At 40.9% G+C, this 14486-nt stretch overlaps 1 protein-coding gene across 1 annotated transcript in view; it reads right to left on the bottom strand.

Annotated features, from left to right (window-relative positions):
* Nucleotides 1-5393: 5393 nt before the first annotated feature.
* Nucleotides 5394-14486, bottom strand: part of CAVIN1 (caveolae associated protein 1) — a 29846-nt gene continuing 20753 nt past the window's right edge. Inside the window, exon 2 of the mRNA XM_007429655.4 lies at nt 5394-7938. Coding sequence (XP_007429717.1) covers nt 7249-7938 — 690 coding nt within the window. The 3' untranslated portion in view covers nt 5394-7248. The remainder of the gene's footprint in view (nt 7939-14486) is intronic.

Here is a 14486-nt window from a genome sequence, read left to right as displayed (position 1 = left end):
TTGGAGAAACATTTAGTCCTGTGGTATTTCACCTGCAATCTAATGATGGCCCAGGCACAGGCCTGGTTTACACATACGCTAAACCATAATGTAGTATATGTCTTAGTGTGTTTTATGAATGCAGTTGTGACTTACTGTACTGCAACCTGTGACTGCAGTCAGAGATTTGAGAGCTTACTAAGCAAGGTCCTTTATGAGCTGGGATCAGCATTCCCAGTTCACAGTATTTAGGAACCAGTATTCAGTGCAACACGTTTACATATGTAACACAGATGTGCATGCTTCTTGGCTGCTGTTTCCAGAAATGCATTTATATTCCCTGTCTCTGAAATGGGATAAAGACCATTTTCACAGAATTCAATCTATCATACTATTGTGTGCCTTGTGGACGATAATACATTTAACAGAGGGGTACTTGCTTGAAATGCCATACTGGCTGATGTATGTTTCCTATATGTATTAAGGAATGGGTGCTTTTGAGCACATCAGTCCAATTGTTTGTAACTAGTAGCAAATTGAAGCTCTTAAGTCTTTTTATACAAAATCTACTCTTGGCTTTCTCTCCAGGAAGTGGGGCTTTGTAGATGTTGCCATACTTAATTAGACCTCAAACTCATTTCAATTTACTGCAAATTACCCAGAATTTTGCAATGAGATGAGTGTCTATTTTCAGTTGTATCTTCCTTTCTCCCTTTCTTCCTCCATTTAATTAGATTATCTTTTATGGTATAGCTTTTGGGAGTTGTCCATATAAGCTCTGCTATCTGTTTCCCAAGTGAATTTGGTTTTGGGAAAATAAATGTAACAATAAACTAAATCATGGAAGATTTGAGATAGAGTAAAGGAATTATTCATGCTGTGCAGAGCTATGGAGCATTAAAGCTATTAACTGTTTATAATTATGATGGCTGTATATTACTTTAGTAATACCAATATGTGTTTTGGAATGCCAGTTGCTAGAGAATATGAGCAGGAGGGTGCTTTCATGCTCTCTAAGGTATCTGGCCATTTTTGGATTACTAGCTTTTAGTCTGATCCAGAGGGGCTGATTATGACTGCTATTGCTTTTCATTGTGCAAGATACTACTGATCTGTTGGAATTTAACTTTGCATGCTGACTTTCTGCACTTATAAACCTATTAACCACTAGGAGCAATAGAAGTAGAGAAAGTTAGCAGCGGGCTTCTGCACTGTTGTTTTCTTTCATTGTCTAAAAGACTTACTTTGCATTTCTGTCTGTAAGATGCCCCCTATTGGTTAGACTATTATTCTGGGGGCTTTCATCACTTCCTTTCTCGGTCCAGTTCTCATTCTCTTCTAACTCTGAACTGTGCTGTTCAGATACTGTACTTACCTGACTCAAGCTCTCTCATAATTGAGGAGGGCACACTGCAGGCTTTAGGTAGATAAATAGCATCACATTTTTTTCCTCCCTACCTATTTTCTACTGCATAAAGCTATCTGATATTTAATGTGGTTCTCCTGGTCTTTCTTTATAAATGATATTCCCACAAATAGTTGTACTAGAAGACAGAAAGTTATACTTTCCCTACCTCTGCTCCAAAGAGAAGTTGCCGTTTTGAAATGCAAAGGTCAGAGGAGTCTCTTGTGCAGCTGACTGAGTTGACCTCGATATAAGGGGGGTGGGGGCGGAAGGGGGGCTATTCCAGTCTGCCTGATGACAGTGTGGGAAAACTCATCAAAATAAGGGAACCACTCACATCACACTGCTTTTTGGAAAAAGGGGAAATGGGCTACCGAAAGAGTGAAAAGATGCCAGAAAGCAAATCCACCTTAGGCACTTTCATTGGAAAATGACTCCTTTCTCAAGAATCTGAGAAACATTGAATCCAACAGGAAATGAATAATTGGTTACTTCCTTAAATATTTAAATCATATACAGCTAGCTGCTGTATAATTTTGTGTATCGAGGAGTGAGATTTTCAACATGTGACTTAGTTTATAAGTCTGAAGCTCAATTTATGGCACAGCTAGACAAAATGATGGATGATACCATGATTAGATGCCTGTAGTTTTTTAAAAACTAATTTTTACATTTCCCCCATTCGGATTGTATTCAAAGAGAAGACTTAACTTTCCCCCACCCCGTGCCATTTTCCTGATGTGAAATTCCACCATCATGAAATGGAATTGGCTCTGCAAGGGGAAGCAGACAGATACCAGACATCTACTTGGACAAGAATGATAGGGTGCATCCTTTCCAAACAGTCTCAGGTTCAATTTCTGTTTATCTCCTATGAGAGCAGGGAAAGGCTCCTGAAACCTGCAAAGCCAGTTCCAGTTAGACAAAGGGTGATTCTGCACTGCTGCCTAAGCTGCTCGTCTCCCCTGCTGCTCCAGATTATTGAGCCAACTTCAGAAATTCCTGTCCGGATTGCAGTGGGACTGGGCTGGTGCTCAAGTCTGGTCTACGACAACGGTAGGACCTGATTGATCATTCCTCTGTCCTTCTCACCCATGTGGATGGGTCTACCAGTCCCTACCTCCTCCTCTTAGAAATTGCTTCCTCCTCATTGGTTCACATGCCTTTTCTTTGCTTTCCCAGATGTTTGCATAAGTGGATGCCTCAATCCCTCTTCCCACATCTTCTCTTTCAACACTGATGTAGACCCTTTCTTTTTTTCCCATCATGGTACCATCATTGCTCTGATGCTGCAGTAAGCAATGCAACAGGGGAACAGGTTGTTCTTCCACTTATACATCTTCTATAGGCCCATGAACACTTTGTAATAAAGTTGGATTAATAGTTCAACTTAATGGAAATAAAGCAGCAACACTGCAACTTAAAAAAGGAAAGAGAGGAGAAGCTTTGCATTACAGTATTGTGGACAGGGTAGGAAATCTAGGGGGGGCATTCTTTACCAGTCTGGTGGCCTCTGGGAAATACAAAGGTTGCGTGGTGCATAAGCATCTACGGGTGAAGATAGTTCCTTGATTTAATGGGCCATTGTTGGATCATCTGCAAGAGTATTTTTTTAAAAAAAGCAAAAGACAGATGACAACCAGTGGAGAACATAGCAGCATTCCAGGATGGAATGGCTGCCCAGGGTAGTAACCAGCCACTGCTGGGAAGGGGGCAAGGCGGCAATTGGCTGGGGCTGCTGCTAGATGGAATGAAGCAGTGGAGACTACTCTAAAGGGCTTAAAATGGCTCGTATTGGGAAACGGTCGTTTGGAATCAAAGGTGGAAAACACTGGTACAGGATGAGTTTGTGATGGGTTGGGAGTGGGAGGTCATCCATTTCTGGAGGCTGTTATTGGCAGTGGGCCAAGCAGAACGTGTGGATCTGCCCCAAATAATTGGGAAAAAATGAATCGGTAGTTTGATTCTGTATCAATAGTTTTCTGTGTTCATGTGTATCCTCCACCAGATTAGAGGGGGAAATGCTTTGGGGAGGCTTTGTAATTCTGCTTTGTAATTTCTACTGTTGAGAATTTTACACTATATATATTTACATGGTGATTCTGTATAATACTGCCTGCTTTTTTTTTTTTTTTAACTTCCTTTAACATGCTTAGCTAAAAATTATCATAATGGAAATACAGAATTCTTTCAGGAACTTTTAAAAAAGTTTTCTTCATTAAATTTCCATTTGTTGGGAAGGATGTGTATTTGGGAAAGCTAAATATTATCCTATCAAAATTATACACATCTCTATAATGCTTTCAAGAAATCAAAAGCCTTCACATGCATAAAATAATTGTCATTGTTAAAGAAACCTGCAAGTCTGGAATATTTTTCTCTATGTTGCAAATGTTCAAACTACTCTCTCTTTTGCACAAGAGATTGTGCTTAATATGGTATATTAAAGAGGCTAAGACTGACTTTTTCCTCCAGGGAAGGTCACTTTAGATTTCTCTTGCCTTAGCCATCAGGAAAAAGTGGTACCAGAAGTTTCTGTTGCTACCCAAGAAGAGTGGTAGATAAATAAATTAAAAATAAATTCTAATGATATTCATTTGGGTTCAAAGGGTGGGCTATAAACACTTTGATTAAAGAGTTGGCAAGGGAGAGTGAGATCCCTTGCCTCATTCCATCTGGTCTGTTCCACTTGCTATCATTATCTTTTGTGTTTTATTGGTTTTACTGTAATTTCTTTGATTGTTCTGAGCTCCCCAGAGTCATTGAGAGTCGGGTGGCATACATGTTTAATATATTATTTTCCCCACTATAAAACAGGATAGCCTGTATACCTTTTCATCATCTCATCACAATTTTGTTTTTCTTTTCCAGCTGGCATTCCAATGTTCTGTGGCTACAAAGCAGGCTTTTTGGATCAAGTCTAGCTAATCTCCATTTTCCCTCCTTTCAACTGCCAATGTACAGAACAAAGGGATGTGGAGCAGTGTCTGGCACCAGAACTTGGAGTCAAGCTGCTTTAGTGATTAGAGAAAAAGATGCTGAGCCATCACTTGCGCCATATTACTTGTGAGGAAAATTCATGCCAGCCAGTGTGAACTATATAAAAAAATACCATCTCAACTCCTTTCTCTTTCCAACCCTCTTTTCCCTAAAACCTTGCACCTGAACAGGAACTACTCTTAAGTTCTTAAGTAAGAGCAGGTACTTAGTTCTAGTGATGTCTCCTGCTTTGTCTGATTAGCCATGGGGCAACATATTTTCTTTTTTTTAAAAAGCATACTTGAAAAAAACCCCTATGACTTCTTGGTTCTTGCTGGGGAGATGTGTTAAGTAGTAAAAATGTGGCATACGAGCAAAGCCTTCCCCAAACCAGAGCATTCCAGTTTATTGGCCCTACTGCTCCCAGCATTCCCAACCAATGTCATTTAGCTAGGCCAACAGGAAATAATTGTCCCATTGCAGGGTTCCAGGTTGGGAAGGGCTGCCCTAGAGAGAGGGAGTTAGGAGAACAGTCATTTGGCCAATCTTTCTGCTACTATTAAGACAGCTGCTACCTCCCTTCCCTCCCCCACTTCCCAGTGTAGAACACTGGAATGGCTTTAGCTCAATGAGAAGATGTGACTGCTCTTTCACAGGTCAACCTCTATTATGTGGTCCTCAGTAGAAAAGGTGAGAGAGTAAATAGGTGGCCACCTGCTTTGGAGTGGCAGTGGGGGAGGATTAAAAACTAGGAGCAGCTATTGCCTTGTCTTGCCCATACAGTACCCACACGCACACAGGGCTCAGGAGAAGCGGTCTTCTTTCACTCATTTCCAATTTCTACCTGTAGGTGGAAAAAGGATCTATATCTCATTTCCTATTTGAATCCATTTCTTGCCCTCAGGAACATTTCCTCAAGAACAGAAGGGAGGTGTTTATGTGCATTTAAAACAATGTCATGTGGTTGTGAAAGTGTTCTTGGTTCTGGCCCACTAGTCTGTGTAACGTTGTTTCCCAAAACACTTTACACTTGTCCATGTAGAAAAGAAAGTTTATTAGTCATGCTGCTCACCAGGATGCAGTCTTAGAAAAAGGAGCAATGCGGCTGCTTGGCACAGCACCCTCTTCCCCACATATTTATTGTCCCCAGAGTGAGGCAAGATCCCCACCCCATCTGTGATGGTTTTGAAGGCCTAGTAAATCTTACATCCTGGGCTCTCTCTTCTAGATCCATGACAAGAACTGAAAGGCTCAGAGGAAAGTGCAGTGCAGAGGGGACGACTCCTAGCCACTTGCTTGCACACTTCTCAGTCAAGTAAGAACACCCCTACACACATACACTTCTTCCTGCTGGGGTGTGGATAGTTCAGCCAAGCCATTTCTGTAGATATTAGAACAGGCAGTTCTGGTACAGGTGTGGTAGATGTATTGGATGCAGAATGGCAAGATGATATGGTGGATTTCTGGCTGCAAATATTTTCTCCTTGACCACACACAGAAGCTGGGGAAAATCCCAGAAGAATGTGAGGAAGGCAGGCAGGCAGGCGGGGGGTGGAGTAAGTCACAAAATCATGCAAAGGAAGGATAGTTACATGTGTCAGAAAATGGGGAAGGAGGCCATTTTTTTGTGATTGGAAAGCGAGGCTTCAGGCTCACTTGAAAACTGTCCCCCGCAAGCCAAAGAGGTAGCTGTATGAAAGTCTGTGTGTATGTGTGTGTGATTTTGAGTGGTGTGTTGCTCAGGGAGGGTAGCTGAGAATCCCTTTCCCCATAACAAATTGTCTTGTATTAGTGAATTCTTGCACCTTAACTCCCTATGTTGCAAGTATAGTTAAAAACAGCTGCATGTAATCAAGGTTTACACAGCTAGTTAAAGCTGGCCTACTGCTGGAGCCCTGGCATGGGCAGAAAACAACCCTGCAGTGCTCTCTGGATCCAGCCCAGGAATGGAAGTCAAGATTGCTAACTGGATAGATGCTGGTGCCTCCTCTGTTTTGTTGCTGCTGTTGTTGGTAACCCTTGTTTATAGCTAAAGCTGTCACAGGCCATGTCCACTCTCTGTCCTTATGCCATCTTTTTTCCCCCTTGACTCTCCCTACTTGTCCAATATTCCTTTCATCCATTCCTCATCCCCAGATAAATATCCCCACTTCAACCATGTTGCAAAGTAGCTTCACAGATCTGTGCAGCTAATAGTGCAAATGGTTTATGGGCACCCTGTTTATATCTCTTCCTTCTTCCTGTCTGTTGTACTGGCAACCACTTGACTTTTACTGATAATATAAATGCAACTTTTTCCATATAATCTCTTGGAAATTGGAGTGTGCACAGATTGTATGTTTGCATCATCACATGACACCACAACATCTTTGAATTCAAGCCAGTAATTTCCATGTTTCCTTCGTTATCCCCTGGTTCTGTGACATACTGAGCCAATTCTTTCCTTCCTTTGCTTCCGTGCCTTTGCTTTGTCTTCTGTCGGACAAGTTTGCTTTCAGGTCTCCAGGAAGCATTCTTGACATCAGAGGATAGTTAAGAGGCAGCATGCTTCTTGTGCATAGAAATAGATTACCTCATGGGTAGCACCTTCGGGAAGTTGGGGCATTGCCATGACAGGCTGGCAAAGCAAGCTTTTAGTAGCAGGAATGGTATTTTGACGGATTATAATTATGTTCCATGTTCTATATGATGAATCAGAAATATACAAAAATGCACCTTGGAGCTACATGTTGGAGAAGGGGGGAGAGCTGTAAAATTTCTGTATATATTGTGTATGTATGTGTGTTTATGTGTATGTGTGCATGCGCATGCCCATGTGAGGCCAAAAAGAGGAAATGTGGAAGATTACATATTCAGCATTTGATGCTTTTATACTGCCACCCGCCTCACTCACTGTCACTCTTCTCTGCCAGCACTGTGTCTGACTCTTCCGTGATCTGCAGAAGTGTGCTCATCTCAGGGCTTTCACCTCTCAGCAGATCCGTGTTCTCTGTTTCATCTCCGCCAACTTCCACCATCTCTGTGGCCTTTACTTCCACCTCTCCCTCACGGATCTTCTTGACATGAAAGGTGAAAGGTGGTACTTTATAGACAGCTGTTTTAGAGCGTGCATAGACTACATGATCAGGGGTGAAGGACTTCTTCAGCTTATCTCGGGAGGTCTTCATCTTCTCCCTGCGTTCGGTGGTGACTATCTTAGTGCCCAGCTTGTTCATTCTCTTCTCCAGGTTATGTCGGGTCTTCTCCAAATTTTGCTTGGTTTTCTCCAGGTTCTCTTTGGTTTTCAGCTTGGTTTTCTCTAGGTTCTCTCTAGTTTTCAACTTGGTCTTCTCCATCTTCTCCTTAGAGAATGCCTTCTTGAAGTCATCAACCTTCCTCATACCGCTTCTCTTGATACGTTCTGCTCGCGATTCCTCAATAATCTCTTCAACCTCTACCTCTTCATCTGAGGAGAGCTCAATATGTTCCTCTCCAGGGTGCTCCTCACCAGCTAGGACCTCTTCATCTTCTTGCTCTTTCTCCATTTCTTTCACAGATTTACTTATGCTCAGCTTGGATGGCAGTTTCACCTCATCCTGTAAAATATAAAGAAAAAAAACTACTGTATGCATACTTTTTTGATCTTATAGAAATTAACAGGCAGTTAAGCTTTGGCCTATGCTGTGGTAAGAAAGCAGACCCATTATAACTTTGCTAATTCTCTTTTGTTTAGCTAAGATGGCTTTCCTAATCCTGATACTTTCAGTGTGTTGAAACACTAATAACAGGCATAATTCCCAGCTTAAAAAACAACCCATTTGTAGAGCAGACTAGAACCCTACCTGGAAATTTGATTGTTTGTCTAAGCCTTCCTGTTCCTGTGGTGCCCTATACTTTGAACTAAGATTCCATCATCCCTAAGCAGCATTATCATAATGGAAGTCTGGAATATGGTTTAGAAATATTTGGGGGGATCTTTATAATGCTTAATGTATATTTTCTTCTTTTATGGGGATGCCCCCTTTTCTGTGCTCACAAATAGTTTGACAAAAATGTTATTGCCTTATTCTTCTTTATTTTTACTTTTGAATGCTACATAGAATGTGTTGCGCTGCACAAAGTATCACTTAGCACATCTTAAATGACACCTACTGTGTCAATGGGGGGAATTGACATTATTCCCAGCTCTTGTCACAATATTATTTTGTGGACATCATTTGCCAAATGTTCTTTAGGACAGACATTGTACTATGGTTTTCTTTGCTTTTGGGTATCCCAGGTTTACAACAGCAGCAAATACTTTGCTTAAGTTGTTAATATGCAGCAATTCATGGTTGATCTTCTGTGTTATGGTTGGCATGTCATGTTGGGCAGTTCAATTCTTATTCAATTATAACTGGATAGCTAACTTTGGGAAAGATGGTATAAGAATGACTTCAATAAGTAATTTATAATTAACTTTCAAAAGTGTGTTAGATCATCAAAAATATTCACAGACACTCTCACACATGCCAGGCTCTTGGAAAAATCCATTTGGTGGAATATGATGCTCTAAAACTCCTTTTTGATACCAGCATGCACAAATACTGATTGTCAAAGGATCCTCCTCCCCTGCCCTGTCCAATGCACATAGTTTGATATAATAACCTTAAGTAACCTAAAGAAAAGTAGGCAGTTAAAGGTAGGAGCAGATTTAATAGACCTGAAGGAATGGTAGCATCCAGAGGTGACAAATATTTCAGCACCATCTTCCTGTTTCTTAACCATAGGATGCTGTTATATCAAAAATAACATACATCTTTTAAGACTAATATAGATATGTACATTTTCATAGATTAGACACCATTTCATTAAATGCATGGAATGTCACCTTGAGTTGGCAGATGTGTGTGTGTAGTTTATATACACATGAGTGTAGGGAGAAGAAAAAATAGCGGTGAGGTCAGATAAAAAAATACCAGAAAATCTAGATACATGTGTCTTTTGATGAGTTAACTATTCTTGCACTGTTAAAGACAGTTACCACTCTGTAAAATGATTTAAAAGCATATAATCTGAATTTATGATAAGGGAACAGAATTCAGCTTTGTCTAGTCTTCATTCAGTAATTTCATCCTGGATGTTTGAAATTCCTTTTTTAAAAAGCCATTTTAAGATCAGGAACCATTTGGTTTGGGAAGGTGAAATATTTAACCTACTAGATGACAGAACTGTTCTGAAAGTTCCTTTTGAAAAGACTGGATTACCTAAAAGTTCAGTAGATTCAATTATCATCTAACTAGCAACCATTGCAGGAGATAGCAGAACAGTGGAGAGAAGAAAATCCACACTGCTCTGTTGCCTCTTCTAGACACCAGCTCCTTTTGGCTCTCCTGAAGGGCACATATTCCACTGGGCTACCGAAATTGTTCCCGTGCCAGTATGTAACCGTAAGAGTGCAGCTTTAAGAACAGGTACCTATGCTTGCTTTTCTTTCTCCTCCCTATCTCTTTTTTTCTTTTAGAGGTCAAAGAATGTTGATATTTGTAAGCCCTATGGGGATCTTTTTAGCTAAAATGCATGACAAAAGTTATTTAAACACATCAAAAACAATGGGTAACATTACAGAAGGAATGGGATTTTACATATGGCCTGGAAATATTATGATTGTTTTGATTTCTGTCATGTACTTGCAGACTGCCTGAAAGCATGTTGTGTGGCCTGGCATCGGTTTGTGAACCAGGGTGTAAAAACCATTGTTAAAACCATGAGGAAAGTATGGAGAAGGCTATGTTCCTACATTATACTAGGCTAACTTAACATTGACTTGTTGAATAAATAACAGGATTACACTAAACTGGGAGTGTGTAATGTTTTGGAGACTGGGAATTGAACACTGATTTTTTAAAATATGTTTTCAACTTCCAGTATGATATTGTAAAAATGAGAACTAGTATGGTGTAGTGGTTAAGGCACTGGGCTGGAAACCAGGAGACCATGAGTTTTAGTCCTTCCTTGGGCACAAAGCCAGCTGGGAGACCTTGGGCCGGCTGTTCTCTTTCAGTCCTAGAAAGCAGGCAATGGCAAACCACTTCCGAAAAAACTTGCCAAGAAAACTGCAGGGACTTGTCCAGGCAGTTGCCAGGAGTCAACAATGACTCAAAGGCACCCCTCCCCAAGCTGTAAAAATATTTTAAAATTGAAACAAAGTATAGTTGGATACGAAGCCTGGCAGGTGCCAACAGATGTGTCCACAGGCACAGTGAGATATGTGGGCATCACACTGAAGATCCAAGACATAAACCATAATTTATAAAGCACAATGATGAGTTTTATACAGCTTATCAAACCAGAGGCAAGACAGCCAGATTATGACTTTGCCTAGTGCATGACAGAACCCTGAAAGTGGAAGCAGCAGGTACCTCTAAGAAGCAATTGTCATAGTACTTTCTCTGCAGATCTGTAGCAGAATTCCATTTCCATTTTATATTATTGCAGAATTCGTGCTTTTTCTACTTGTAAAACTTGCAAAGTTTTCATCAGCACCAGTAAATTTGCTTTGGGGACAAATATCCAATTCACTATCCATGCAAATGCTTTTAAGTACACAAGTATGGCTGCCTGATGACTTTTAAAAACTAATATTTTATGGACAGTTATATTTGTTTTGGTCTGGCAGTGTAATGAGAAATCTTAATTAGAAATAAAGCACAATGCTAAACATAATGATTAGAAAGCAAAGGGTGTTTAAAAATAATTTAAATTAGTATTATAGCATTGTAATGTAATTTTTTTTTCATCAAAATGCAATAAATAGCTATAATTAGAGATAAAAATTCGAAAAAAACAAATGACAGAACACCAATAAAAGTCACAGTGAAAGTGTGCTGAGTGAGGATAGGTTTCCCTACCTGATAAGTTGTTGCAAAAGGGGAAATTATACCTCTTAGAGACAAAAGAGCAGCATTTTTCTCTCGCAAATAAACTTGGTTTTCTATTGATGTGATACAAGGTGTAAGAAGCTGAAGAAAAACTCAGGAAAGTGAAGTAATAAGGATACTCCATAAAAAGCAAGTGAGATACATATCCATGTTAAAAGCTTAATATGGAAGCAGCCTGAGTTAGGCCCTTGGGTGACAGGGCAGCCATTCCTGAAAGAGCAGTTCTGAGCATTCAGAATATCCTACTACAAAAACCAGCTTTTCCTTTGCAAATGAGACATAAACAATCTTGCTGAAGGCAACTTAAAGCCTGCAAGTCAGAGAATTCAATGGTTTGGATTCTTCTTGCATGGCACTTTCTAGCTATATATGACAGGTCAGAATTTCTAATGAGAGGCCCTTGATGGGGTAAAGTTCATCCCTATAGGATGGTTCATCCCTTGGTTTTGGTTATTTCTGTTGAGATAGCTAGTTGTAATTAGAAGCTCCAGGTTTTAACTGTGTTTTAGACTGGGGTCAGCAGACTCTTTCTGTAAGGAGCTAGGCCCTGCCTCTCCTCTGTGGGCACAGCTGGCAGGCCAAGGAACATGGCAGCCATTGGGTGGCACCAGCCTGCCATTTACAGGCTGCCATCCAGGATGCCCCTCTGCACACAGGGAGCTCAGCCGAGGCTCAGGCCTGGTGATCTCCCACCCACTCATTCTTAGCTTGTGGGCCATACAAAAACAGGTAGTAGCCTGAATTTGGCCTGTGGGCGGTAGTTTGCCAACCCGTTTTAGACTAAAAAGCTGTTACCTCATAAGACGTGGTGAACGTTCGAAGAGAAAATAGGGAACACCCCAGAATCTCTGTATCAAAATGTAACAATTATCGTATTTTTCTGTGTATAAGACAATACTTTTTTCTAAAATCGTTACACTAAAAATTGAAGGGCATCTCATGCAAGGAAGTAAGCCGAGGAGAGAACCGTGCAGTTGCGAAACTGCCCATATTTTATCTCTGCAAACAGGCTTCGTCCAATCACAAGCCTTATGTAACTGACGTCAGCTGATGCTGAACAAACCAATTGGAACACATCCTGTTGGAGGCGGAGAGCATGTAGGCAGTGCGCAGATGCGACAGGGACCAGTAATGTCAGAGCATTCTGAGCCCATAAAGATGTTGGAAAATAAAAAAATAAGTGAATGTCTTACTCTGCAAAATTCAAACTGAATGTACCGTATTTTTCCGACTATAAGACGATACTTTTTTCTAAAATCCTTACCCTAAAAACTGAAGGGCGTCTTATTCAAGGAAGTCAGCCGAGAATTGCGGTTGCAAAACTGCCAAACTGCAGTTTCTGCAGAGAGGCTTCCTCCTATTGCTAGCCTCCAATCACGAGTGAAATAGCTTGTCTCCCAAACAGACTTCCTCCAATCACGAGCCTGATGTAACTGATGTCAGCTGATGCTGAACAAACCAATTAGAGGAAGGCTGTTTGCAGAGACAAGCTATCTGCAGTTTCACTCGTGCTTGAATGTAATCAGTTAAGCAAAAGAGCCTGAAAATAGAGCTGCAGAGAGACGGTTTGGACCTCCTCCCACCAAGTGTATCAGGTCAATGTTAACTAATTACTAAATAAAAATGTGTTCTGCACTATCTTTAAAATATTGATTTTTTAATTTTGGCCTGGAAAAGTGGGGGTCGTCTTGTACATGGGGGCTTCTTATTGTCGGAAAAATACGGTAATCAGTTATGCAAAAGAGCATGGAAATAGAGCTGCAGAGAGACAGTTTGGACCTCCTCCCACTGAGTGTATCATGTAAATGTTACCTAATTACTAAATAAAAATGTGTTCTGCTTTATCTTTAAAATATTGATTTCTTAATTTTGGGTTGGAAAAGTTGGGGTCTTATACATGGGGGCGTCTTATTGATGGAAAAATACGGTACTAGACTTAAGTCTCTGTAGTGTCTTGCTTTTTTTGTACCAGTTTCAGGTGCTCCTGTGACAGTGTCTGGGGTGCCCATGCTGTCTGAAAGCTGTTGGGCACAGATATTGCACCAAGCAATATTGTAAATTGGTTGATTTGGGTTTAATTTATTGTGCAAACCTAGCCAGTTTTGGCTAATTCAGTGAATCATGATTAAAACAACCACAGCTTTGTTTGAGGTGTGACCTCAACCTCTGAGCATGAGCTCAGCCCCTTAAGCTTCGTCCCCACCCACTGCAAGAATGTTCCCTCTCTGGCCTCAACCACTTGCTCGCAGTGGAATGCAGCCTTCTCTCCCCCCTGTGCCACAATGGTATTGCTTTAGGCTAGTGCGGGGGCTCACATGATTATTTCTGCGCTAAAACATTCCTTGCACCAGCTAAGTTAGGGGAAAAGATTTTAGTTAGGTTTTCTTTATGTAAAGGCTTTGCTTTTTTAACAGAAAAACTTTCAATTACATGAGCCCTCAGCCTACAGTGTGAAATGGCACATCTGAGATGTAGGGTGACTGCTACATATCAAAATGATGCCTAGCTCTTTCTCTGTCATTCGGTCCCTTTATCACTTTTCAGATCACAGAGACCTGCCTAGCATTGTGACTGCAAGCAAAAGGAAAGTGTGCAAGCCGACACGTGGGTGAGAAGGGAGCAGATTTGAAATGAGATTGGTTTTCACCCAAGCAGCACATAGCGTGCATCCTGCTTGGCATTCTCAGGCCATGCTGGAAATAGCCACTACCCTACAGAGTGCTGGGACTGAAGCTTAAAGATAGGCAGATTTATGATCCTTGGAGCTGTACTATTTGAAGGGAGGGAATGGGGAAAGGTGTGGAATTACTGGGAAACTCTCTGCCATGGGCTAAGGGGAACGGGACTGAGAGACAGGAGGAAGGGGAAGGGCAATCAAGCATGAAAATCAATTATCTTCACAGAAAGAATCATGACTGCTGGGAACTTAGAACATTTTAAGCATCTCAATTTTGCCAAGCAAACATCCTCAGCATGGCCGTCCTTGTCTGTCCCTTTTGCTATAGGAGTTGCTGGATGAAGTGAGTTTCTACTCTCTTCCCAGTTGGATGCTGGTAATTTGTCACTTCACTCTTTAAGCTACCCAGAGTTCACAATGATTAGTGAAATGCCAATAGCATGAATTAGGACATTATTTTTAAAGGATTATGTTCTTGTTTGATAATTCAATTAAATCAGCTGAAGAATATCAAGATTCACATATGAAATGCGGAATGAGATTAATA

Source organism: Python bivittatus, unplaced genomic scaffold (assembly GCF_059951505.1).
Source record: "Python bivittatus isolate LINGU-HERP-01145 unplaced genomic scaffold, Pbiv_v1 ctg000410_np1212, whole genome shotgun sequence".
Lineage (NCBI taxonomy): Eukaryota > Metazoa > Chordata > Lepidosauria > Squamata > Pythonidae > Python > Python bivittatus.
This window is presented reverse-complemented; position numbering and strand designations above follow the sequence as displayed.